Source organism: Manihot esculenta, chromosome 18 (genome assembly GCF_001659605.2).
Source record: "Manihot esculenta cultivar AM560-2 chromosome 18, M.esculenta_v8, whole genome shotgun sequence".
Lineage (NCBI taxonomy): Eukaryota > Viridiplantae > Streptophyta > Magnoliopsida > Malpighiales > Euphorbiaceae > Manihot > Manihot esculenta.
The window spans coordinates 7,460,696-7,487,307 of NC_035178.2; the positions used below are offsets into that span (position 1 = coordinate 7,460,696).

At 42.6% G+C, this 26,612-nt stretch overlaps 3 protein-coding genes across 3 annotated transcripts; 1 reads left to right on the forward strand and 2 right to left on the reverse strand.

Moving 5' to 3' along the window:
* Nucleotides 1-10,913: 10,913 nt before the first annotated feature.
* LOC122722391 lies at nt 10,914-16,383 on the reverse strand. The gene is made up of 3 exons (XM_043953081.1): nt 16,166-16,383; nt 11,978-13,220; nt 10,914-10,928 (listed from the first exon to the last, which is right to left on the reverse strand). The coding sequence occupies exons 1-3, from the start codon at nt 16,381-16,383 to the stop codon at nt 10,914-10,916; spliced, it is 1,476 nt and encodes a 491-aa protein (XP_043809016.1).
* Nucleotides 16,384-19,412: 3,029 nt separating this feature from the next.
* On the forward strand, nt 19,413-21,607 carry LOC110606331 (pentatricopeptide repeat-containing protein At5g04780, mitochondrial). Its single transcript, XM_021745086.2, has one exon. The coding sequence runs from the start codon at nt 19,671-19,673 to the stop codon at nt 21,540-21,542; it is 1,872 nt and encodes a 623-aa protein (XP_021600778.1). The 5' UTR covers nt 19,413-19,670; the 3' UTR covers nt 21,543-21,607.
* Nucleotides 21,608-22,909: 1,302 nt separating this feature from the next.
* LOC110606330 lies at nt 22,910-25,265 on the reverse strand. The gene has a single exon (XM_021745085.2). The coding sequence runs from the start codon at nt 25,200-25,202 to the stop codon at nt 23,067-23,069; it is 2,136 nt and encodes a 711-aa protein (XP_021600777.1). The 5' UTR covers nt 25,203-25,265; the 3' UTR covers nt 22,910-23,066.
* Between the last annotated feature and the right edge of the window lie 1,347 nt (nt 25,266-26,612).

A 26,612-nucleotide genomic window follows, 5' to 3' on the forward strand; every position in this document is an offset into this window, starting at 1 on the left:
ATCTTCTTGTATACAGGAGGTAAGTGAAGATCTTGAACATGTTTTACTGGTTTACAGCAGGTTTATGAAGGTTTGGGTAGAGATGCATGCTTCGTTTTCTTTTGATGGTTTAGCTTGTAAGCATGATTATGTGTTATGTTTGATGTGTTTTGTTGGGGTTTTTTGGACCCCTTTGTACATGTACATGAGTATAAGTGTGTTGAGGAGTTGAAGTGTGCATGTTTTGAGAGCTTGAAGGGATGGAGGAGCTTGTTTGCCGTCGGGGCTGAGTTCTGGATGAACTCAGGTTCGGCAGCCGAAGGTTCATTCGGCCGCCGAACCTCTTGCATGGTGGCGTAGGCTGCCACAGCTTGCCCCCGCGAGTTTTGAATGTTCGGCTCTGTTTGGGGGATTCGGCCGCCGAAGGTGCCGCCGAAGGTTAGAGACTTTCGTCTCTGGAGTGCCTTTTGGCCCCAGAAACTTGCCCCCGAAAGGGTTCGGCCGCCGAAGCTTGAGATTCGGCCGCTGAAGGTGCTTGAGTTTCGTCTCTGGAGAGGACTTTCGGCCGCCGAACCTGCCGCCGAAAGTGTTCTGTCCAGCTTTCTTTTGCATGCTTTGCATGGATGGTAGAGTGAGTTTAAGGGGATTCTTGGGGAATGTAAGAGAGTTATTCATAAGCTTGTTTGGTCCCTCATTTGAGTCCATCTGGATAGGTACAGATCAGAGGAACCAGAGAGAGCAGCAGTGAGTACTGCGTCAGAGTTTCAGAGCCTGCAGAGTCGGTCAGTCCAGATAGCCAGAGGTGAGTGGAACTAAACTTAATGCTTTTAATTGACTAATGGAATGGTTTAGCATATCTCATGCATCATGATTATGCCTTAGGTTGATTGCATTAGTATCCACGAATATGTTGCATTGCATAGTTATTTGTTGTTGTGGGTAAATGCTGAATGATCCCATAGTCGCAGACAGGAAGTCCAGGAGCCTTTGACTACGCCCTGGCAGGTATAGCAAGTCCAGGAGCCTTTGACTACGCCCTGGCAGGTATAGCAAAGACCAGGAGCCTTTGACTACGCCCTGGCAATGGTAAGTACAGAGGTGTTATATACACATATACATATATGACAGGAAGACCAGGTGCTCGATTCTACGCCCTGGCAAAGAGCTACTGGGACTATGTGGTGACAGGTTTACTCTTGATGTGGCTTGTCTGTGTTATGACGCATTCCATGAGATCATGTTTTACTGAGATGTTTTACTGTTCTACTCATTGGGCTATAGAGCTCATCCCACTCCCTTAACCCCAGTTTTGCAGGTTCAGTATACAGTGTACAGGGACAGTCCAGCAGGATACAGAAAGAGTAAAGAGATGTGTACTAGTGTAGAGTGGACATGTAATGTTAATGAGATGTAATAGTTATGTTTTCAGTTACAGATGTGCTTGACTTAGTAGTTTGTGATGTGTTATGTACATGATCTGTATATGTATATGTTTTACAGAGTATGTGAAAAACCAGGCTTAACAGGTATGAGTTAACCCATCTAGAGCAAGCTCTAGCCAGGGGTACAGAGTACAGAGAACAGAGTACAGAGTACCGAGATAGTGCATGCACAGGTTAAGCCTTGGTTCAGAAAAGAGTTTTTATTTTCACAGAAAATGTATGATCATGTATAAGATTGACAGGTACACAGAGAGTATAGCAGGCTTGCTACGGGTTCTGGCGGCCTTAAGCCGACCTGAGTCCTAGCGCCGGTGACGGTCCATTTTGGGGTCGTTACACCCGAAAGCTAAGCTTTCGGTTTTGGTTTAGAAAGGGACTTTCGTTCGCCGAAAGAGGGAGTTCGGCCGCCGAAAGGATGTGAGTTTCGTCTCTGGACGAGACCTTCGGCCGCCGAAGGTGCCGCCGAACATGCATTAGTTTCGTCTCTGGAGAGGGGTTTCGGCCGCCGAACCTGCCGTCGAAAGTGCCCTGTCCAGCCTTCTTTTGCATGTTTTCTGTGAATGTTCTAGGATGGTTTAGAAGGGTTTTGGGGAGTTTCTTAGAAATGTTCTTGAGTGAGTTTGGTCCCTCATTTGAGTCCACCTGTGTAGGTACGGACCAGAGGAATCAGGGAGGTCAGCAGTGAGTCCAGTTTCAGAACCTGCAGAGTCAGTTCAGAGTCAACCCGAGGTGAGTGGAACTGAATTTCGTATTTTAATATGAGAAACGAGTATTTTATCATGCTTCATGCATCATGAATATGCTATAGGGTGAGTGCATTAGTGTACACGAATATGATGCATTGCATTTATCCTTGATTCTATGACTGTATGGACATAGTAAGGATACAATAGCCCTCAGAGGAAAGACCTGGAACAGCCCTACGGGACCAGGCATAAAGACCTGGAACAGCCCTACGGGGACCAGGCACAAAGACCTGGAACAGCCCTACGGGGACCAGGCATATGGTATAGAGGGAGTGTTGATCCGTCCATACTGAGATGTGATTACTTGTGATGTGATACATTGCATGAAAGCATGTTTTATCACCTGTTCTTTATTACTGTTCTACTCACTGGGCTATAGTAGCTCATCCCTCTCCCCTAACTCCAGTTGTGCAGGTTCAGAATTCAGAGGGAATTCAGCAGGGTACAGGAAGAGTATATAGTTTGTAATAGTTAGTCAGTGTGGACATGTAAATGTAAAGAGATAATGTATGTGTACAGTGTATAGAATGGTGCTTGATTATAAGAGTTGTAATCCCTTTTTGTGTTTTCACATGATCAATTTATGTTTATATATTGTTGTATGTTTATAAGAAAACCAGGCTTAACATTATGAGTTTTATCCGCCTAGAGCAAAGAGGAGCTCTAGTAGGGATTGGTAGAGAACAGAAATAGTGCATGCACAGGTTAAGCCTTGGAATGAAGAAAAGTTTTATGTTTTTACAGAAAATATATGATCATGTATGGGATGTCACAGGTTCACAGTCAGGATAGCAGGCTTACTACGGGTCCCGGCGACCTTAAATCACTCTGGATCCTAGTGCCGGTGGCAGTTCGGTTTCCGGGCTGTTACAGATTGGTATCAGAGCATTAGGTTCACATGGTCGGACCTATATAGACAGAGTTGGGCCTATAGAGGTTTTAGCAGGTCAGGCACCATAGGGAAACATGTCCACTAGGATAGGATGTCAGTCCTGTCGCTATATGCTGATGTGCAATGCCATGATTCATACATGTGCATTAGTTTATATGTGATGTATGCTGATATGTGTTGCTTATGTGCTCTGTGATGTGTTGTTTTCCAGAGAGAGTTAAGATGCGAGGAACTCATCGATCCGCGAGATTGACTGGAGTCCCACCTGTAAGTGAGGGTACAGCTGCTCGTCCACCTGCCTTGCCAAGGGCAAGATCTCACAGGTCAAGCAGGGAGGGAACGTCAAGAGACCCTAGAAGGTCTTCTGACGAGAGCAGAAGAGGAATAGACAGAGGGGGAAGATCAGACGAAGAGAGAGTTTCTATGGAGGAGGATCAGAGGAGAGAGGTCAGTATGGGTATAGGAAGGTCAGAAGAAGGTATGGGGGAGTCCCAGGGAGTAGGGGTGAGCAGTATTCGGTTCAAACCGAAAAAACCGACCGAACCGAACCGATTTGAAATTTTGGTTCGGTTTTTTATATATTTCGGTTCGGTTCGGTTTTTAATTTCAAAAATTTCGGTTTTTTCGGTTCGGTTCGGTTTTGATCAGAAAAAAACCGAAAAAATCGAACCGAACCGATTAGTAATAATAATATGTTTTTTCAATAATATATAGAAATTAAATCATATTAAAATTAAAATATTTTAATTAAATTTTAAAATATTAAAAATAAAGTATAAAAAATAAAAAAAATATTAAAAATTGAAACCGATCAAACCGAACCGAACCGAATCGAATCAGACCGGTTCGGTTCGATTCGGTTTCTGACCAAAATCAGTTCGGTTCGGTTTTCATAAACACTCAAATTTCGGTTTTCGGTTTATTCGGTTCGGTTCGATTTTGAACCGAACCGACCGAATGCTCACCCCTACCAGGGAGGCGCACATGCCTCAGGGTTTGGCTATCCACCCTTTCCTCAGGGCCCAGAGTATCCGATGGGAGGCACGTCGGATTACTCCAGCTTTGCCCCATATCCACCCTACATGCCATATATGCCCTATCCTTCCTTCTATCCACCATATCATATGTATCCACCCCCACCTTTTCAGCCAAGTTCAGCATCGCCTGAATCCAGAGAAACAGTACCTCCACCACCACCTGAACCAATAGCCCCTGTTGTTGAAGTACAACCCAGTTCTTCAGAGGGAACTAAGGTGAAGATGACTGAGTACTTAAAGTTGGATGCTCCTAAATTCAATACGGGAGATGATCCCTTTGAGTATCTCAGTGCAGTCAGAATGATAACAAGCGAGTTGGGAGCAGATGATAGCAGGGCCATTGAGATGGCAGGGTTCACATTAAAGTGCAAGAAAGCCAGAGAATGGTTCAAGAACTATGTGGACCCCAGAATTGACAGTATGACATGGGAAGAGTTCGCCAACGAATTTGCTGGGTGGGCTTTCCCTGACAGTTCCAGGGAGCTAAAGGTTGTGGAGTTTGAGCAGTTGAGACAGACGGAGGAGATGAGTGTTGATGAATATACAGATAAGTTCCTGGAATTGTTACCATACGTGGGTCAGGCGTATGATACAGATCAGAAGAAGGCAAAGAGATATGCCACAAGGCTTCATCCCCGGTATTTCTCTTTGATTCTCCACGCGGAGAAGGAGAGTTTCCACTCCATTGTGGATGCTGCTAGAAAGATGGAGGCCAGTGCCATAAGTCAAGGAGTAGTCAATCAACCAAAGGCACAGTCTTCTGGTACTAAACCAGGTTCCTCCTCACAGAGTACAGCAAGTGCGAGTAAGAAGAGATGGGACAAACTCAGAGGAAAGAGAGGCAAGTTCTGGAACCGGATTAAAACGGGTTTGGGAATGAGGAGCGGCTCCAGTTCTAGCACAGATATTCCAGTTTGCAATAGGTGTGGGAGACCACATAGCGGAGCTTGTTTGCTGGGATCTACAGCCTACTATAGATGTGGGCAGGAGGGACATTATGCACGGGAATGTCCTCAGGCGACTTTGGTTACACCATCCCAGCAGATGACCTCAGGTAGTGTCGTTCAGTCAGCAGTTTCAGTCCGTCCACCAAGCAGTGGCAGAGGTAGAGGAAGAGGGGCAGCCTCTTCATCAGGGATGGGTTCCCGAGGTGCAGGTCCGTCAGCCCCAGCACGGATTTTCACCATGACTCAACAGGAGGCAGACACTTCGAACACAGTGGTGTCAGGTAATCTCATCATTGGGTGTTCAGAGGTGTATGCTTTGATGGACCCTGGTGCTTCTCACTCTTTCATTTCTTATAAAGCCGCAGAGAGATTAGGGTTGATAGTCTCCGAGTTAGAGTGTCCTCTCTGGGTCAGTGGACCTAGATGTGACCCATCATTGGCAGAGTCAGTCTGTCAGTTCAGTCCAGTGTTTATAGAGGATAGATGCCTTCCAGCTGACCTTGTGGTTCTAGAGTTGATAGATTTTGATGTCATTCTAGGGATGGATTGGTTATCTACCTATAGTGCTACCTTGCACTGCAGGGACAAGGTAGTGAGTCTCAGAGACCAGGATGGGTCAGAGTGTGTCTTCAGAGGAGACAGGAGAGGGACACCGAGGGATTTGATATCAGCCCTCCATGCTCGTAGGATGTTGCGGAAAGGTTGTCAGGGGTTCCTAGCTTATGTGAGAGAGCTAGACAGTCAGGTTAGGGAACCATCCGCAGTACCAGTTGTTCGAGACTTCCCAGATGTGTTTCCTGAAGAGCTTCCCGGACTACCACCTGATAGGGAAATAGAGTTCGAGATAGAGTTGATGCCCAGTGCCAAACCGATCGCTATTCCTCCCTACAGGATGGCACCAGCAGAGTTGAGAGAGTTGAAAGAGCAGTTACAGGATTTGGTAGCTAAGGGTTTCATCCGCCCGAGTACCTCACCCTGGGGTGCTCCAGTTTTATTTGTCAGAAAGAAGGATGGACCTCTTAGACTTTGTGTCGACTACAGACAGTTGAACAAAGTTACTATAAAAAACAAGTATCCTTTACCCAGGATCGATGATCTATTCGACCAACTGTTAGGAGCAAGTTGTTTTTCTAAGATAGATCTGAGATCCGGATACCACCAGTTGAAGATCAGGGAAGGAGATGTCTCCAAGACTGCTTTTCGAACCAGATATGGGCATTATGAGTTCCTAGTGATGCCGTTCGAGTTGACTAATGCCCCTGCAGCATTCATGGATCTCATGAATAGGGTTTTCAGGGAGTACTTGGATCGTTTTTTTATCGTCTTTATAGATGATATCTTGGTGTACTCCAGGAATGCAGAAGAGCATGCCCAGCATCTGAGGATAGTGTTGCAAACCTTGCGAGAGCATGGCTTGTATGCCAAGTTCTCCAAGTGTGAGTTCTGGCTAAGGAGCATTGCCTTTTTGGGACATGTCGTATCAGAGGAAGGAATAGCAGTAGATCCCAAGAAGGTAGAGGCAGTAGCCAATTGGCCTATACCCACGACAGTGACAGAGATCAAGAGTTTTCTGGGTTTGGCAGGCTACTATCGGAGGTTCGTTCAGGACTTTTCGAAGATAGCTGCTCCTATGACCAGACTGACCAGGAAGAATCAGAAGTTCGTATGGTCAGAGGATTGTGATGAGAGTTTTGAGGAGTTAAAGAGACGGTTAACTTCAGCACCGGTGTTAGCTCTGCCGAACAGTGATGATGAGTTCACAGTGTTCTGTGATGCATCCCGAGTGGGATTAGGTTGTGTGTTAATGCAGAATGACAAAGTGATAGCTTATGCTTCTAGACAGTTGAAGAAGCACGAGCTAAACTACCCGACACACGATCTTGAGATGGCAGCTGTTATCTTTGCACTTAAGATGTGGAGGCATTACCTCTATGGGGTAAAGTGTGAGATCTATACGGATCATAAAAGCCTGCAGCACATCTTGAGTCAAAGAGAGTTAAACTTGAGGCAAAGACGGTGGGTAGAACTGCTCAGTGATTACGATTGTAAGATCCAGTATCATCCGGGTCAGTCTAATGTTGTAGCTGATGCCTTAAGCCGGAAATCACTTGGCAGTTTATCCCACATTGCAGTAGAGAGAAGACCGGTGGTGAAGGACTTTTATAGACTCATGGATGAAGGACTACAGTTGCAGTTATCTGGTACAGGTGCTTTGATTGCACAGATGAGAGTTACACCAGTGTTTCTAGAGCAAGTGGCTCTGAAACAGCACGAAGATCCTGCGTTAGTGAAAATTGCCAGGACTGTTCAGTCTGGCAACAGTGCAGCGTTCAAATTTGACAGTGAGGGGATTCTTTGTCATGGTAAGAGATTATGTGTACCAGATGATAGCAGTTTCAAGGAAGACATTATGAGGGAAGCTCATAATGCAAGGTATAGCGTTCACCCTGGAGCCACCAAGATGTATCAAGATCTGAGAAGGGTGTATTGGTGGCCAGCAATGAAGAGGGAAGTGGCACAGTTTGTGTCAGCCTGCGAGACATGTCAAAGGGTGAAGCTAGAACACCAGAAGCCGGCTGGAATGCTTAACCCACTGCCGATTCCAGAGTGGAAATGGGAGAACATAGATATGGATTTTGTAGTGGGGTTACCGGCGACGTCCAACAGGCTAGACTCCATATGGGTGATTGTGGATAGACTCACTAAATCTGCCCACTTCATTCCAGTCAGGAGTAACTATTCTGTGGACAAGTTGGCGCAGGTGTATATAGACGAGATAGTGAGGCTGTATGGAGTTCCAGTGTCGATAGTATCAGATAGAGGACCTCAGTTCACCTCCAGGTTTTGGCAGAGTCTGCAGAGTGAATTGGGCACAAGATTGGATTTCAGCACTGCTTTCCATCCACAGACAGACGGTCAGTCAGAGAGGACCATCCAAACCATAGAAGATATGTTAAGAATGTGTGTGTTAGACTTTGGCGGTTATTGGAGGCAGCATCTACCTCTGGTGGAGTTTACCTACAACAACAGCCATCATGCTAGCATAGGGATGGCCCCTTATGAAGCGTTGTATGGGAGGAAGTGCCGAACACCTGTTTGCTGGGAAGAGGTAGGAGAGAAGGCTCTTGCAGGGCCAGAGCTAGTTGAGATTACCAGCAAGTTAGCGCCTATCATCAGAGAGAGGATCAAGACAGCTGTTAGCAGACAGAAGAGCTATGCAGACATCCGTAGGAAACAGATAGAGTTCCAGGAGGGGGATATGGTATTGTTAAAGGTGTCTCCAATGAAGGGAGTGGTTCGCTTTGGAAAGAAGGGTAAATTGGCCCCACGGTACATTGGTCCCTTTGAGATTTTGCAAAGGATCGGAAATGTGTCGTATAAGCTGGATTTACCTACCTCTATGGAAAGAATTCACCCGGTATTCCATGTTTCTATGTTGAGGAAGTTTGTGTCAGATCCAGAGAAGGTTCTGAGTGAACCTGAGGTGGAAATCTTAAGTGATCTCACCTATGTAGAGCAGCCAGTGCGGATCTTAGACACCCAGATCAGAAAGCTGAGAAACAAGGAGATACCAATGGTGAAAGTCCTATGGAACCACCACAATCTAGAAGAGTGCACCTGGGAGACACGGGAGTCTATGCTCCAACAGTACCCATATCTGTTTTAAGGTTAGTTTTTCCCCTTTTCTATGTGTTTTATGTTGTGTTAGGGACATTCGGGGACGAATGTACTTAAGGGGGGAGAATGTAATATCCGGCTCGAGTCCGGCCTCGGAATTCCTGTAGTTCGGTGGAATCTCGAGTGTCAGAACCCTCGAGAAGGGTAAGACATATGTTTTCATGTGTGTTTTAAGAGTTTTGAATGTTTTCAAGTGTGAAAGGAAATGAGTGGTGAAAGAAAAGCAACAAGGGAGAAATGCAAAGGTTCGGCCGCCGAAGGTCACTTTCGGCCGCCGAACATTGCATGGTTTCGGATTCACGTTCGGCTGCCGAAGGTGGTCTGCCCAGCCACCTATAAAAGGGCCAAGGGTCGGTGGAAGGAGGCTATTTCTCCTCCACTTGCAGCCAGAGGTGAGTTCCAGCCTCTCTCACGTTGACTTTCATGGTTTTTATGATTTCCTTCAAATCTTTCCAAGGTTTTAAGAGTTTTGATGATTTTTGAAGGTTTTAAGCAAAAAGAACAAAGTTTGAAGCTTGGAGAGTTTGAGAACGGATTTCTCTCTATCTCCACGTTAGGATCGTGTAATCTCTTGTTTAGAAGAGGTAAGTACAGATCCTGAACTTTCTTTGTTGATTTTTGAAGGTTTTATGAAGTTTGTATGGGTAGTATGCATGTTTAGTTGTAGGTGAGGTTTTTGGTGATCTTGCATGTTTAAGTGTTATGTGCTATGTTTGTTTGGGGTTTAGGATAGTTTGAGACCCCTTTGTGCATATATATGTGTATGTGCTAGTTGGGAGTAGTTGATATGCATGTTGTAGGTTTTTGGGCAAAGTTTGCATGAAACAGAGCAAGGTGCTGTCCCCTGGACAAAACCAGGTTCGGCCGCCGAACATGCTTGGAGGCAGTTTCGGCTGCCAAAGCTTGCCCCCGAAAGCTAAGCTTTCGGTTTCGGTTTAGAAAGGGACTTTCGGCCGCCGAAAGAGGGAGTTCGGCCGCCGAAAGGATGTGAGTTTTGTCTCTGGATGAGACCTTCGGCCGCCGAAGGTGCCGCCGAACATGCATGAGTTTCGTCTCTGGAGAGGGGTTTCGGCCGCCGAACCTGCCACCGAAAGTGCCATGTCCAGCCTTCTTTTGCATGTTTTCTGTGAATGTTCTAGGATGGTTTAGAATGGTTTTGGGGAGTTTCTTAGAAATGTTCTTGAGTGAGTTTGGTCCCTCATTTGAGTCCACCTGTGTAGGTACGGACCAGAGGAATTAGGGAGGTCAGCAGTGAGTCCAGTTTCAGAACCTGCAGAGTCAGTTCAGAGTCAACCCGAGGTGAGTGGAACTGAATTTCGTATTTTAATATGAGAAACGAGTATTTTATCATGCTTCATGCATCATGAATATGCTATAGGGTGAGTGCATTAGTGTACACGAATATGATGCATTGCATTTATCCTTGATTCTATGACTGTATGGACATAGTAAGGATACAATAGCCCTCAGAGGAAAGACCTGGAACAGCCCTACGGGGACCAGGCATAAAGACCTGGAACAGCCCTACGGGGACCAGGCACAAAGACCTGGAACAGCCCTACGGGGACCAGGCATATGGTATAGAGGGAGTGTTGATCCGTCCATGCTGAGATGTGATTACTTGTGATGTGATACATTGCATGAAAGCATGTTTTATCACCTGTTCTTTATTACTGTTCTACTCACTGGGCTATAGTAGCTCATCCCTCTCCCCTAACTCCAGTTGTGCAGGTTCAGAATTCAGAGGGAAGTCAGCAGGGTACAGGAAGAGTATATAGTTTGTAATAGTTAGTCAGTGTGGACATGTAAATGTAAAGAGATAATGTATGTGTACAGTGTATAGAATGGTGCTTGATTATAAGAGTTGTAATCCCTTTTTGTGTTTTCACATGATCAGTTTATGTTTATATATTGTTGTATGTTTATAAGAAAACCAGGCTTAACATTATGAGTTTTATCCGCCTAGAGCAAAGAGGAGCTCTAGTAGGGATTGGTAGAGAACATAAATAGTGCATGCACAGGTTAAGCCTTGGAATGAAGAAAAGTTTTATGTTTTTACAGAAAATATATGATCATGTATGGGATGTCACAGGTTCACAGTCAGGATAGCAAGCTTACTACGGGTCCCGGCGACCTTAAGTCGATCTGGATCCTAGTGCCGGTGGCAGTTCGGTTTCCGGGCTGTTACATTCTCAATATTCAGATATCTGACCTCGGCATCTTTAAGCACCTTGCTGACATAGAAAACAGGCTTCTGCTCCCCTTCTTCCACCCTTACCAATACGGCACTAACTGCTTGTTCAGAGGCTGCCAGGTATATCAGAAGTTCTTCACCTTCTATGGGACTGCTGAGCACACGAAGCGAGCTGAGATAACTTTTGAGTTCTTTGAAGGCTTCACGACAATCTTCTGTCCATTCAAAGTTTGGCACTTTCCTCAATTTTTTGAAGAACGGTAAACATTTTTCTGCCGACCGTGACATGAATCGATTGAGTGCTACTACTCTCCCTGTCAGTTTTTGGACGTCCTTTACGCAGGTTGGTTCTGACATATTTAATATGGCCTCTACTTTCTCCGGATTGGGCTCGATGCCTTTTCCACTCACCATGTATCCCAGGAATTTTCCTCCTCTGATGAAAAAGGCGCACTTTGCCGGATTCAGCTTCATTCTGTACTGATCTAATACTCCAAACACCTCCTTCAGATCTGCCACGTGCTGTTGGAAAGTTAAGCTCTTGACCACCATATCGTCTACATAAACTTCTACGTTCCTGCCGATCTGCTCTTTGAAGATTTTGTTCATCAGTCTTTGGTAAGTTGCCCCGGCGTTTTTCAATCCAAAAGGCATGGCTTTATAGCAATAAGTCCCATCTTCTGTTATGAACGAGGTTTTTTCTTCATTCGACTTATACATTGGGATTTGATGATAACCAGACATTGCATCCAAAGACGACATGTAATCAAAACCGGCCGTAGAGTCGAGCATTTTATTAATATCAGGGAGGGGATAACAATCTTTAGGGCAGGCCTTATTCAGATCAGTAAAGTCTATGCACATCCTATATTTGCTATTGGCTTTTTTGACTAATACAGGATTGGCTAACCACTGTGGGTACATAACTTCTCTAATAAAGCCTGCCTCCTCTAGCTTCTGTACTTCCTCCTTGGTGGCCTGCTGCTTCTCCCTTCCTACTACCCTCTTTTTCTGCTTTACTGGTCTGGCTTCAGGGAGGACATTCAGTCTATGGGTCATCACCCCGGGGTCAATTCTGGGCATGTCCGAAGGCTTCCAGGCGAAGCTTGATGCACGACCTCGAATCAAGGACATCACCTCGGCTTTCTGCTCCTTGGTGAGGCCGGCGTTGAGACTGAAGGTTTTGTCTATTTCCGTTTCTGATAAGGAGAAAGTCTCCAGTTCCCCCACCGACTCTGTCCTGGCTTCTGTTTTCTCATCTCGGACCTCTAGGACTTCTGAATCCATCTTTTCCTCTGCTGAGCTCGGCTCTGCTACGGTAGCCAGGTACACTGCCCTTACTTCCTCTTGACTTCCCCGAACTGTTGCCACCCCTGCTTCTGTGGGGAACTTCATTGCCAAGTATCTGATACTGGTGACAGCTTCAAAGTCGAACAGCACAGGTCGTCCCAGAATCGCGTTGTAGCTCAGAGGGAGTTTAGCCACCAAGAACACCGTATAATGGGTGCGGGCCCTCGGGGCCTCTCCCAAAGTAAGGGCTAGTTTTACTTTCCCTTCCACTGTTACTGGTGCTCCTCCAATCCCTTTAATCGGAGCTTGATCCCGAACCAGTTGCTCTTTCGGAATGCCCATCTGCTGGAAGACTCGATAAGGCAACAGGTTTACCTTGCTTCCGTCATCCACCAAGATTTTCTTTACCCAATAATTGTGAATAACAGCTTCAATGACAAGGGCGTCATCGTGAGGCATCTGAACACCCTGAGCGTCCTCCGAGGAGAAAGTGATGGTTGTTGAAGAGTGTTCAACGATTTGCATGACCTCGGCATTGCTAGTTTCTCCTTCTCTGCTTCTCTTTTTCCCCCTTCGGCTCATCCGACCTCCCGTGCCTCCTACGATCATGTTGATAGTTCCACTGGACCCATCATTCACAGTGTTAGCTCCTGTTCTTCTCGGCGTTTGGGCTGCCGGATTGGGTTGAGGTCTCTGTCCTTCCGGTTTCTTTACAAAGTTCTTTAGGTGCCCTCTCTTTATCAACCTCTCAATTTCTGCAATCAACTGGAAACAGTTGTTGGTGTCATGACCATGAGTTCGGTGGAACTGACAATATTTGTCAGGATTTCGCTGGTCGGCTTCCGCTTTCAGGGGCTTGGGCCATTGCAAGAATTCTTTGTCCTGGACGGCTACGAGCACTTTGGCTCTAGAGGCATTAAGTGGGGTCGGCTTCTCTGGAACCCATGAAGGGAGTGGCCTTTGTTCTGAGGTCCGAGGGGGAAAAGGTCTTTGGTCTCTTCGCTCCCAAGGCTGTCTGTAAGGCTCAGACCTTTTGCCATGCTTCTTCTCATGCTTCTCCGGCCTTCTTTCCTCCGGGGATTTCTCCTTGTGTAATACCCGGCTAGACCCCGGTACCGGAATTCCTACGTTCCGGCGGATTTTCCGTTGGAAGTCGGGATTCGAGGATGTCGGAGCTTGCCCTAAGGGTAGAAGAAAGGTTTTTAAGATGTTTTTAAGTGTTTTTCTCATGTTTGCATGTTTTGAGTTAAGAAAATTGAGTTTTGAAATGAAAAGGCCAAGGGGACAAAAGCCAGGTTCGGCCGCCGAAGGTGAAGTTCGGCCGCCGAAAGTTGCATGGTTTCGCATGCACGTTAGGCCGCCGAAGGAAGAGTCGGTTGGTCACTACAAAAGCCCCTTTGCCCGAGACTTGAGTGTTAAACACTCTGTTTTTGGGTCAAAGGTAGGTTCAAGCTCTCCTTGGTGTGATTTCTCATGTTTTCCTCAAATCTTGCATGTTTTAACTTGATTTGAGTTTTGTTTTAGAGTTTTGAGCAAAAGGAAGCAAAGTTGAGTACTTGGAGATTTTGAGTGAGTTTTCCCCCATCTCCAAGCTTGGATCATCAATCCTCTAGTTCTTCAAGAGGTAAGCATGGATCCTCACCTCCCCTTATGTTTAAAGCAAGTTTTAGAAGTTTTGGAGAGGTTTATGGCATGTTTTGGGGTATAAGCATGAGTTTGAGCATATGTTAATCATATGAGTTCGTATGAGTTTTGTTGTTGTTTTTGGGGTTTGAGCTAGTTTTTAGGCCCCTATATGCATGAGATATGTTGTGTGTTAGTTGAGAAGTGTTGGTATGCATGTTATGGGTGTTTGATAGGATTTTGGAGGCTGAGAGCATGAGTTGTGCTCGGATTCTGCCTTTCTGGAGAATCCAGGTTCGGCCGCCGAAGCAAGGTTCGGCCGCCGAAGCAAGGTTCGGCCGCCGAACCCCTTGTGGGGGCAGTTTCGGCTGCCAAACCTTGCCCCCGAAAGCTAGGCTTTTGGGTGAGAAAGGGACTTTCGGCCGCCGAAAGAGGGCGTTCGGCCGCCGAAAGTGCATGAGTTTCGTCTCTGGACGAGGCTTTCGGCCGCCGAAGGTGCCGCCGAACATGCATGAGTTTCGTCTCTGGAGAGGGGTTTCGGCCGCCGAAAGTGCCGCCGAAGGTGCTCTGTCCAGCCTTCTTTTGCCCATTGTTCCATGCATGCCTATGATGTTTTCGAGGGGTTTTGGGGAGATATTAAGAATTCTGTTTAAGTCAGTTTGGTCCTCATTTGAGTCCACCTGTGTAGGTACGGACCCGAGAGACCAAGGAGGCCCACAGAGTTAGAGTTACAGAGACTGCCCAGCAGTTGACAGAGGTGAGTGGAACAGAACTTTATTTTAAAAGTTAAGAACTGTTTTAGCATGATTCATGCATCATGAATGCCATGTTTATGTAGGATGCTTTGCATTAGTATTCATCAAGTTGATGCATTGCATTATTACTTGTATATGTGGATTGGACCGAGGCGATCTCAATAGCCCATAAGTCTGTCATTATTGTATGTCCTGTGTGAGCTCCTTTGGGGCCGGGCATTTACCTTGGATGAGTCCTGTGAGAGCCCTTATAGGGTCGGGCACCATGAGTAGTTAGGGAAAGACCTGTGTGAGCTCCTTTGGGAGCCGGGCACTGACAGAGGGAGTTTTGGGATCATGTCCAATCCGAGATGTGAAATGTTTGTGCAGTGATGCATCATATGATAGCATGTTTTAAATGTGATTTTTTATAGATTCCGCTCACTGGGCTTTAGCAGCTCATCCCTCTCCCTAACCCCATTTTTCAGGGCCTCAGAGAAGAGAAAGAGAAAGAGAAAGCAAGGGTAAACGCATATGTACTAGTATAGAATAGTGGACATGATAATGATGTACAGTACAGTGTTTATGTAATGTATAGAAAGGATGTAATAACCAGTTATGTATTGAGTTATAGAATTGTGCTTGGCCCTAGTGTATGTTTATCCCTTTGCACATGATCATTGTATGTTTGAGATAATGTTGTTATGATGCGCTAGGCTTGGTGCATGGTAGTCTTTCTATCTCTGTAGTTACTGTATGGTACCATAGCAGGTATCACTCTTCGAGTGCATACAGACAGAGCATGCATAGTCCAGGCTTAGTTGATGAGAAAAGTTTCAAGAAAAGAAAGGATAGTCAAGCAAAGAAAGAAAGAAAACAAAAAAAAAAAAGAGAGAGAGAAGAGTAAGTAACAGTTTTAAGTTTAAGTGTGATCATGTATGGGATTTATCAGGTACACAGAGTTGACAGTAGGCTTACTACGGGTCCCGGCGGCCTTAAGCCGATCTGGATCCTAGTGCCGGTGATGGTCCGGTAAGCGGGCTGTTACACCTTGCCTGCCGTTCCCTTGGCGAATCGGCTTGTCACCAGAGCGTCATCCTGTCTTATATACTTCTCAGCCCTCTTCATTAGCTCGGCTAGTGAGGTCGGAGGCTTCCTGCTTAATGAACCGAAAAACTCGGCGGAGGTCGTCCCCTTCTGCATGGCCTCCACCGCCCTTCCTTCATCGAGCTCGGGAATCTACAAGGCTTCTGTATTGAAACGAGCTACGTACTCTCTAAGCGATTCCTCCCGTCTTTGCCTTACTGTTTCCAGATAACTCGTCTTCTTATCCGCTGGCACCCCGGCGATGAACCGGCTAATGAAACAAGTGGCTAGGTCTCCAAAACTCCTAATGCTTCCAGTCTCCAGGCTGTTGAACCACGCTCACGCTAGCCCTGAAAGTGTCGTTGGGAATACCTTGCACATCAAGGCATCCGATAAAGTTTGTAATTCCATGAAGGTCTTGTAATTCATGACGTGCTCCTTTGGGTTACCAGCTCCGTCATAGGCTGCCATGGATGGCATCATAAACTTCTTAGGGACAGTTTCCTACTGCACCCACTTCGAGAAAGGCGAAGAAGTGGGCAGGAAGGTTTGACTTTGATCTTTCTTTCCCAGCTCGACCAAAAGCTGCTCTCTCAACTTCTGCAGTTTTTGGTCCACATCTTCATCTTCCGGCCTGGGCTTTTTCTCCAGGCGATACTCCTCTTCCTCTGCTTCACTCCTGGTCCACCTGGTTGTCTCGGCGGAATAGTTGTCAGCCTCCTCATTTTCTATCATCTCCCTCGCCCTTCTTCCGTGGACTCGGGCCTCCGGCTCTTCCTCTTCTCCGGCTCTGCGGCTGCTGGTTTGAAGGCGATCAGGGGTAGGTTGGGGCTCATTGGTTTGGGGTTCTTCTACCACTGGGAGTGTATTTATCGGGGTGCTGAGGCCCCTTTGTTGCATTATCTGCCCCAACCAGTGGGCGGTATTCTATAGTTGGAGGGCCATGGTTTGAAGGTCCTGGTTAGATAAGGTAGCGGTGGGAGCGTTCCCTGCCAAACTTGGCGAGGGATTGAGAGGAACGGGTGTTTGGTTGTTTAGTGTTGTAGGGCTAGAAAAAGAGAACTGCTGCCCTTCTTGGGCAGAGCTCAGGTCATTTGGGATGTTAAGGTTGTTTTCATTGTGATTGGCCATCATGGATCTCAGTGGGTTTGGTTAAGAGTGGAACTCTGGTGATGAAAAGATCTCCTTCGTTCCCACAGACGGCGCCAATTGATGATTTGAGATCCAGAGAAATAGGGTTTTTACAATGGGCTCTGTAATACTTAGAAAAAGCTCTATCCTAGAAGAGAGTATTTCTCCTTTTATAGGTTTCCTTTTGTCAGCTAGTGACGTGCCAATAGAACGAATATCAGTAGACCACCTATCCCTGCCACGCTGATACGGACGTACGAGGAAATCAAATCTCTGCACCATGCGTAACGGCCTCTGATTCTCTCAGGGCACGGGTAGGCAGGTCTGCAAGATGGATGGATGGATCCTCTTTCGGGTTCTGGGCTGGACCGGTGAGTAGAGACAAAGTAGGGCCTAAATGGGATCGGCCCAAGGTGCAGGGAGGACGAGGCCGGCCTGGTGGAGAGAGCCAGATAAACCCGGTCGTGAGGCTTAAAGGACTGGACTCAGCTGGCGTGAGTGGCTTGAGGATCTCTAAGCGATGGATTTTTTTCATGGGCCTGACCCTAGACAGGGATGAGGTGAACGCAAAGGTCATAAAAAAGTATTTATATATTGAATTTATAATAAATTAAATTTAAATAAAAATTACCCATTAATAAAAATATCCACGCCCATATTAATAAAAATTACCTAACTATTTCCATAGATTTTTCCTCCCTTAATAAGAAATTAATTTCCAATTGATTAACTGCCTTTTTTGTTTTTTTGAAATGCAACTTATTTCCTTAACGAATTATTTTCACCTCTATGGATAATAAATTACTTAATTTAGTTATTTTTATAAGCAAATGAAATTATGTAAATTATCTTGTGAAATTCTAATTATTCTTCTTATCAATATTAATAAAAAAATTGAATTTATTTTTTAGAGTTACTTGAATATAAAATATATAATTTTTTATGCAATAATTAATTAAAAATATCTACCCAAATTTTCCTATATTAGTTTTTACACAATAATTAATTAAAAAAAATCCCACCCATGTTACTAGGAAATATCTTAACTATTTTCTCATGAATTTTCTTTAATTAAATATATTAATTTCCACAATTGTAATGGAAAATTCCTCAACTAATTTTTGTGGATTTCCTTCTTTCCCTATTTAATGAATTAATTTTCTACTATATGAATAAAAAAAATTACTCCTAATTTATAGCCTAATTAATAAGATTATTTAATTTTTTTAAGAAAAAAAATAGAAAATTGCTTTCTATACATACCAAATTTTGAAATACGAAATTTCTTAACTTACTATATATATTTATATAACTTTCCTTATTATCCCATAAAACTAATTAGTAAGTTAATTTAAAATATAAGAAAGCATTAATTTGAATAAAAATTTGTTTAATTTTATTTTATCCAAAGTAACAAAAAATTTTAAATTAATTTAAAAGGAATGAATTATAATTAATGAAAATAGTTTAGGATATTTTAAGGGTTTAAAAATTTTGCTATACAGTATTTTAAACATTTCATATTAATTAATGTTTAAAATATTATCATATGATCCCATGTAAATATTTCAGTGGTAATTCTCTATTCAATCGTTTGTTTGAAATAAAATTTAATTTTTAATTTTGTTTACAATGCAAATATTGGTGAAAAGTCTAACTGCCTAAAAGCAGTGATATATCCACAAAAGTAAAAACAATTAAAGCCCACCACCAAAAAACCTAGCAAAACATGAATACGAATCTAAATAAATTAAATTATTCGTGACTTATTTAAAATTTGATTCGATAAAAATTTAATTAAAATTTGATTCATCTTAACTTGATTTCTAAATGAGTTAATTTCAAATTTATTTTTTAAATTTATTTACTAAACAAACTAAATTTAAATTTCATAATAGGACTTATTGAAATTTATGAACTCGACTTATTTTCAACAGACTTCCAAATAGACTTATGAAAATTTTTATTAAATAAACTGAAATTAATATTATAAGAGAATTAAGTTCAATTCTACATATACTTTTATGAGTCAAATTTAAAATTTTTAAAACTTAGCTCTATATAATTTAATTATACTTTTAAAACTTATAAATATTTCGATTATTAAAATTTAAAAATTTATTTAACTAAAATTATTAAATTAAAATTATTAAATTTTAATAAATTATTAAATTATTAAATTTTGTATATATTTATTTAACTAAAATTATTAAATTATTAAATTATTAAAATTATTAAATTATTAAATTTTATATATATTTATTTAACTAAAATTATTAAAATTTAAATTTATTATTTTTAAATTAAAATTTATTATATATGTAAATAAATTAAATTGTTTAAATACTATTTGATAGTAAACTACTCATCTCAATTCATTTATTAAATGAGTTAAATTTAAATTTATTAATACTGAACTCGAGTTTCAAATAAGTAAAACTTGAATTCAATTTAAAAATTTTTAATAAATTAAATTTAAATTTTTCAAAATTCAACTCCGATTCGTTTATACTCTTAAATTACACCCATCATTGATAGTAAGTCCATTTAATAGCAACGTTAAGGCTTAAAAATTCTTTTATGATAAAGACTTGCTTGTTTTGAAAAGTTAACTAAGGAAATAGAAATTCTTTGGAAGTGTGAAAATGAGTCTTATTGGGTTATCTATAATTACTAATTTTTTGAAAAGTCTTCAAATTTACTTACTTGACCGTGCATAAAATTCACCCAATTAAATAGAGTTTCTTAGTAAAATTTTATTTTTCTTTCCACTTTACTTAAACTCTTGATCTATCTTTTGGCTTTTTACGCACTTATACAATTTCTTGCTTTACGATCACAGGCTATCAGTAAATATATGAAAACTGTGAGCAAATATAGCAAGCAATTATATGAAAACTGTGAGCAGCTACAAAAAAAGAATCAGCAACAAGCTTAATCTCCGATTCAGATGCTTTACGATCAGAACATATGCTATTCAACCTGAGATAGCAATAAAACAAGACCTTTCATGGAGAGACATAAATGCCACACCATTAACGAACTTGCGCTCTCTCTTACAGTTGTGTGCAAAAAGTCGAAAACCCATGAACGGAAAGGCTTGCCATGCACAACTTATCCATTTTGGCCTGGAACCAGACACTCTGACGTCCAATATTCTCATAAATATGTACTCGAAATGCGGCCTGATTGACTTCGCTCGTAAAGTGTTTGATAAAATGCCTCAAAGAAGCCTGGTTTCGTGGAATACCATGATTACTACTTATACGCAAAATATGGAGGAGCAAAATGCTCTCACTCTTTTCTTGGAATTGCAAAGGGAAGGAAACCCATTTAGCGAATTCACAGTTTCCAGTATTCTTTGTGCTTGTGCTGCAAAACGTGATGCTTTTGCATGTAGGCAATTTCATGCATTCGTTGTGAAGGCTGCAATGGATGCGAATGTTTTCGTGGGCACTGCATTGCTTGATATATATGCGAAAAGTGGTTTGATACAGGATGCTAATCGTGTTTTTGAGGGGATGTCAGAGAGGAGTGCTGTTACGTGGAGTTCAATGATGGCCGGCTATGTACAAAATGAGCTGTATGAGCAGGCTCTGGTTTTCTTTACTAGGGCACTAACAAATGAGCTGGAATACAACCAGTTTACCATGTCTTCTGTTATTTGTGCCTGTGCAGGTTTGGCAGCTTTTATTGAAGGTAGACAGGTACATGCTATCGTTTGCAAAATTGGGTTTTGTTCAAACAATTTTGTGGCTTCGTCTGTTGTTGACATGTACGCCAAATGCGGTAGCGTTAAAGAGGCATATACTGCATTTTTAGATGCTGAAGGGAAGAATGTCGTTTTATGGAATGTGATGATTTCTGGTTTTGCTAAACATTCTCACTCTTTGGAAGTGATGATTCTGTTTGAGAAAATGCAGCAGATAGGCATGCGTCCAGATGAAGTGACATATATTTCAGTATTATCGGCATGTAGTCACAGGGGTCTTGTTGACACTGGACAGAGTTATTTTAACCTTATGACAAGAGAGCACAATGTGTCACCAAATGTCCTTCATTACTCATGCCTGGTTGATATTCTTGGTAGGGCAGGGCAAATACATGAAGCTTACGAGTTAATACAGAATATGCCTTTTGTTGCTACTGCATCCATGTGGGGATCAATTTTGGCATCTCGCAGGATTCATGGGAATCTTAAATTAGCTGAAATTGCAGCTAAGAACTTGTTTGAAATGGAACCAAATAATGCGGGAAACTATGTTTTGCTGTCAAATGTATATGCTGCTAATAAGAAGTGGAAGGAGGTTGCAAAAGCTAGAAAGCTTCTTAAACAAAATGAGGTGAAGAAGGACACAGGCAAGAGTTGGATTGAAATTAAAGACAAAGTTCACATATTTATGGTTGGAGAGACAAACCATCCAAGAATTGGTGGTATTTATTTAGAGTTGGATAAATTGCTCGAAGAGATAAAGAAACTAGGTTATAAGGTTGAGACAGACAATGACCTTCATGATGTGGATGAGAGCAGAAAACAAGAACTTTTACGACACCACAGTGAGAAGCTAGCACTTACATTTGGGTTGATGAGCTTACCTCTGAATGCACCTATCAGGATTATGAAGAATCTCCGGATCTGTGGGGATTGTCATTCTTTTATGAAGCTTGCATCAACCGTGACAAGGAGGGAAATTATTGTTAGGGATGTAAATCGGTTTCATCATTTCAGGGATGGGTGTTGTTCTTGTGGGGAGTTTTGGTGATTTCTATTTGTGAACCCAAATTATAGTGATTGGCAATTTATACTGAATATTGGTGATTCATTTACAATTGATGTGAGGCCCTTCGTGAGCAATAGGGTTTGACCATAAATGAAAGTAATCACCGTCAATTTCTCCATGATAACAGTGATAAGTTTTGCATTTCTTAATCAGAAGGAAGGGGATACATTAAGTTGAGATGAATCTTTGCCGTTGCAAGCTTATGAATAATAGTTTCAACCTTTTAATCTATCCTATAATTTATTTGCAAAAGCTAGTGAATAAGAACAGTGCATACTCATGAAAACTGAGAGCGAAGATTGGTCAACTGAAATGCTAACACTCATCTCCAACTAATGCTTTCTAGCACCATAACAATTTTTATACTCTAATAGTTACGTTTTAGCTTATTTCTAAGGTTTCTTCTCTAAAATGGTTTGCTCTCTTTCACCTGAGTTCTGTCTATGCAGTTGGAGTTCTTGGAATTTCTTGGCCTTCCTTCGAGAAGATCATAAGCATGTGTTTGACAAGACTTATGGTACTCCTACTCCACTGCTCAGACCAAGTCTAGTGCCTTGATAATCCTCAGGTTTTGCAACAGAATTCTACTTTGCAGCATTCCACTCTTTACAAGCCTTTAGATTCGTGCGACAGTGCTGCGGATCTCCGCAGCCTGTGCTGTAACAGACATAATCCTAACTTACCTGCAATCAGGGTGAAATACAACCAGCACAAGGTGAGTAAAGCTTCCATTGTGCTTTTGCTTTCTTTTTCTCTAACTGTGTAAACGATGGTGAGCAGCATTAAAATGGCACCCTCTAATCTAACTTGAGTTGTTTATTTTTGCCTCGGTATAAGTTAATTAGTTATGAAGAAATATTGTCATCCTTCAGTAGTTCAGATTTCTTCCACAAGCAAAGCTGCTAAAACAGTTGCGTTACTCTTCCAATGCACTGTTGGATAAACTTCAAATAAAAATCAATTTTAGTAGCCCTTGACTAGTTTCAAGCAATGGAATACTTGTGTTCTTCCACGTTTTATCATTTTCCCTTTTCACCTCCTCTTTAAAACTTGCAAAGTGCTAGTAGTTTTTTGCTTATTGGTTTAGGTTCTGTTGAGGCTGCTCTTTTCAGCAAAGATTTTTGTGCTGATAATCTTGTACAATATCAAATATTCTTGTTTTTCTAGATTTATAGCATGGTTGCTAGTCCAATTGTATCAAGCTACAGTCACTAGTCACTACTGATATTTCATCAAGAATGGATTACAACACTGATCTGGGCTCTTCCCTCAAAATCTGACTCATACCCTTTAAACACACTTTAAAAAAACCTGCATTTTTGAACGAAGGATTTGTGATAATGGCGATATTCACAAGGTGATAACTCCACTTGATTACATTACAATAAAGCTTCAAGATTCTTCTATTACCAGCCCCCCACAAAAAAAGTCTAAAAAATGCTTCCCATGATTACAGTCTGAGCATTACATTATTTCTCGATTACAATATTTACAACATGAACCATGCTATGCGCCACATTGTGGCTTGCTTGGCTTCAACGATTCAACCTCACCACTCTTGCTTGGCATTTCATTGAGCCAGTGACACTCCTCAAACGAGCACTTTGGTCTATTAATTGGCCACTCCACATCTTCTGGTTTAATATATACGGGGCCCCATGCTGGGGTCCCATCCTCAAAAGAATTATGTGTCAACCTTTTCAAATCAGAGCCGTCCAATTTCACCGTGTAGATCTCTCCATAAGGCTGATAATGATGTGGGTTCGAGATTGGCTCAGCTGATATTCCAGCGTAATCAGTAGTGAACACTATACTCTTCCCATCTGGGCTAAAATATGGGTGGTTAGTTCTGCCACCCAACCCGCTTTGAATCAACTTTCTCAACCCAGTCCCATTCGGGTGGATCAGAAACAACTCGAAGCTTCCAGAACCCGGGTTCTCCCGATCCGACGCAAACGCAATCCATTCACCATCTGGTGACCAACTACACATGGTGTCACTCCATGGACCCTCCGTTAACCTTCGGAGTCCGCCTTTCTCACCTTCCACCGCATCCATTACATACAAGTTTTTGTGACCCGATCGACCCGAACGGAACACTACCCATTTCCCATCGGGTGATACAGCAGGAAATGCATTGTTTTCACCGTTGGTGGTCAGCTTCTTGAAATTATAAGCTTCCTCAGCGTCACCATCAACGTTGATGGAGATAATATCAACCTTTGTACTCTCACTCGCAAAAGTGGGACCAGTACTAGAATATACAACTCCTGGACGAACCGGGTCCCAAACGGTCGAGAACGCCGTTTTGGGATAAACCTGACGCCGGTTTGAGCCATCCCTGTTCACGACATAGATGCCCGGAAAATCAACGTAAGCGATACGATCACCCCCAGGTGACCAAGAAGGGAATGATCCGTCGACTCTAAAGAGTGAAGTCTCTGCTACTGGGCTATTGAGATTTTCTAATATGAAGTGGGAGCTCTTTTTATCGTTAGAGGCTCCTCTACACCTGTGGTACCCAACTCTGGTTGAGTCAGGTGAGATAAAAGGATTTAAGTGATGGGTTTGTGGTGATACTAAACGAGTTAACTCGATAAACTTGTTCTTAACAAGGTCATATAACTCCACATGGCGGTAATCAGAATCGGATCTTCTCGTAGCCACTGCTATGAATTTGTTGTTATATGGAGAAGTAGCTGGAGTGAAAGCGTGAAGGCCTGGTGGAGTCACTCGCTCAACAATCACTGAATCAGTGGAAAACGACTTTCCACTTGGTAAAATTGCTCTGTAAATGCTTATCCAGTTATCTTCTTCGCTTCTTCTGTGAAAGTACAGAGTTGAATCGTCTACCCAACTGGGCCACCCGCCATGTTCAACAACCTTAACCCGTTGAGTCCCATCACGAGTCAAGAACACATAGATATCAGTACTCAATTCCTCTACTTCCCCATTCCACCCACTCTCACCATAAGATGCCACAGCCGTATAAACCCCAGAAGGAGAGACTGCAGGGCTAAAATCAGCAATCCCATAGGGGGTGAGTCTCTGAGTCAACCCAGTTTTCAACTCGGTCGAGTACACAGCAGCCCAACTAGCCCTGGGCTTCCCAGGATCCTCATGAGTGGACACGTATATCACATATTCTCCAGTCACAGTGGGCTTATCCTTCATTGCAATTCCATTTTTGCCCTTGAGCAGCGGTACTTGAACGCGTTTGGGAATTTCAAGGGCTGACCTTGATCTGCTGTTTCGCGGGCTATTCAAATAAACTAAATCATAGAAGATATTGGATGATCCACCGCGCTCCGTGACATAAACAAGGCTCAAAGGTGCAGAGTCTTGCGGGCCCTCGTTCTGTAGCAAGGTCCGATTGGGTAAGAGAGAGAGAAGAGAGGAAGACAGAGAAGGAAAGTTACCGTTAAAATTAAAGGATTTGCCGTCGGTGAGCTGGAGCTCGTCGGCTGAGGAAGGTGAGGCACGAGTAGGGAGAGTAAAGATGTCGAAAGCGTAGTCTGATCTGCTGCCGAGTGTGGCGAAGATGATGCTGGTGGCGCCGGATGATTGATGGTCCGACGAAGCACTGGATACGGCTAATGAGAAATGGAGAAGTAGAATAAGGATTACGTTTACGGGTGCCATGGGTTCTGGAGCTAAAGTGGTAGTTGCGATGAACGATAATGGAGGGGACTTTAAATTGTAGTGTGGGTGTTGTAAGAGATGACGTGGTGTGTAGATTAGATGGGTCCCAAATGAATGGGAGTTGCATACGTGGCAAGGGCAGGCACCGCTGATGAGTTTGTAAGAATTGTTATCCACAAAGGTCAGCTGTAGATATGATAGTGATGCTTTTTTTTGTTTTTTCTAACTTAATTTTCTAGCTTCTTCTCCATTTATGATTTTGAACCTGATTGAAACAGCTTTGGAAGTAGCTTTTGCTTATGAAAAGGTAGAAGTTTTGACCGATAGTGGTCTAGCAAAGCATCCATATTTTCAAAGAAGAATATTAGAGCCACTGGGGGATCAGAAATACTTGCGAGTGGGGACATGGCAATCATTACTAGATGGTCTGCCAGACAGAAGGCAGTGGTCGTTGCAAGCACCCTGGTGGCTATTCCCTCCTTAAAAATGAACCCGACACTCCCTGAGGAAACTTATTCACTAAGATCCCTCTATCTGAATCCAATCATTCTACAAATCCAACAACTCCAAGCTCGATTATTTACTGGGTTCCTTGCCTTCTTTCACTTCTTGAATGCAGTAAGTTTTTGGAGACCATCTGTATTGTTATGAGTTCCTTCTAAGATGGATACCTTTCCTGGCCAGAGCTGGGGTTTTCTTCGATGGCCTGGCTTGATGGCTTCTTGAGGCTTCTGATTTTGGTGCTTTTATGGTCTCACTGTTTGGAGGTCCTTTTATTCCTTCGTCTTCCATTTACCCCAATTCGTGTTGGCGACCGGGTCATTGTTGAGAAGGTAAAGATTCTTTCAGAATTTAGTGTTTGTTTATTGTTATAAATTATAATGTCTAGTTTGGTGATTGATCTAGATTCTTGTTGGGTATCTAAGTTTGTGAAGAACTGAAGATCATAGTTCAGAAATAATAATCTTGATGAATATCTTTTGCATTTGTTATCTAATCTTCAGAACCTTTACCCTAATTATTTAACCCAGTAAAGAACTGCTTTTACATTTTCATTTCCTGTTTTGCTTATTAGTGGTTTCTGACTTGAAAGAGGAGAATTAATATTGAAAGATTTATAATTTTGAATATTACTGCAGTATCCACAGGTGATAGCAAAAAAAAAAAATCCATATAATCAATTTTAGTTGGTTTGAGATTAAGACTTCATGCTCTTGTCTTTAGATATATTCCCATCTATTTATCATGATTTTCTTTTCTTTTTTCTGAAAGGGGTTTCCCTCTTTTTTTCCTGGCTTGCTAGTTAATTACTGGATTATCTTGTCTTAATCATAAATCAGGTTTCTGTATGACGACGCTGAGCTCCAGTTCAGCTGCATTTGGAAAGATGCCTAATTTACTTGTAAGATG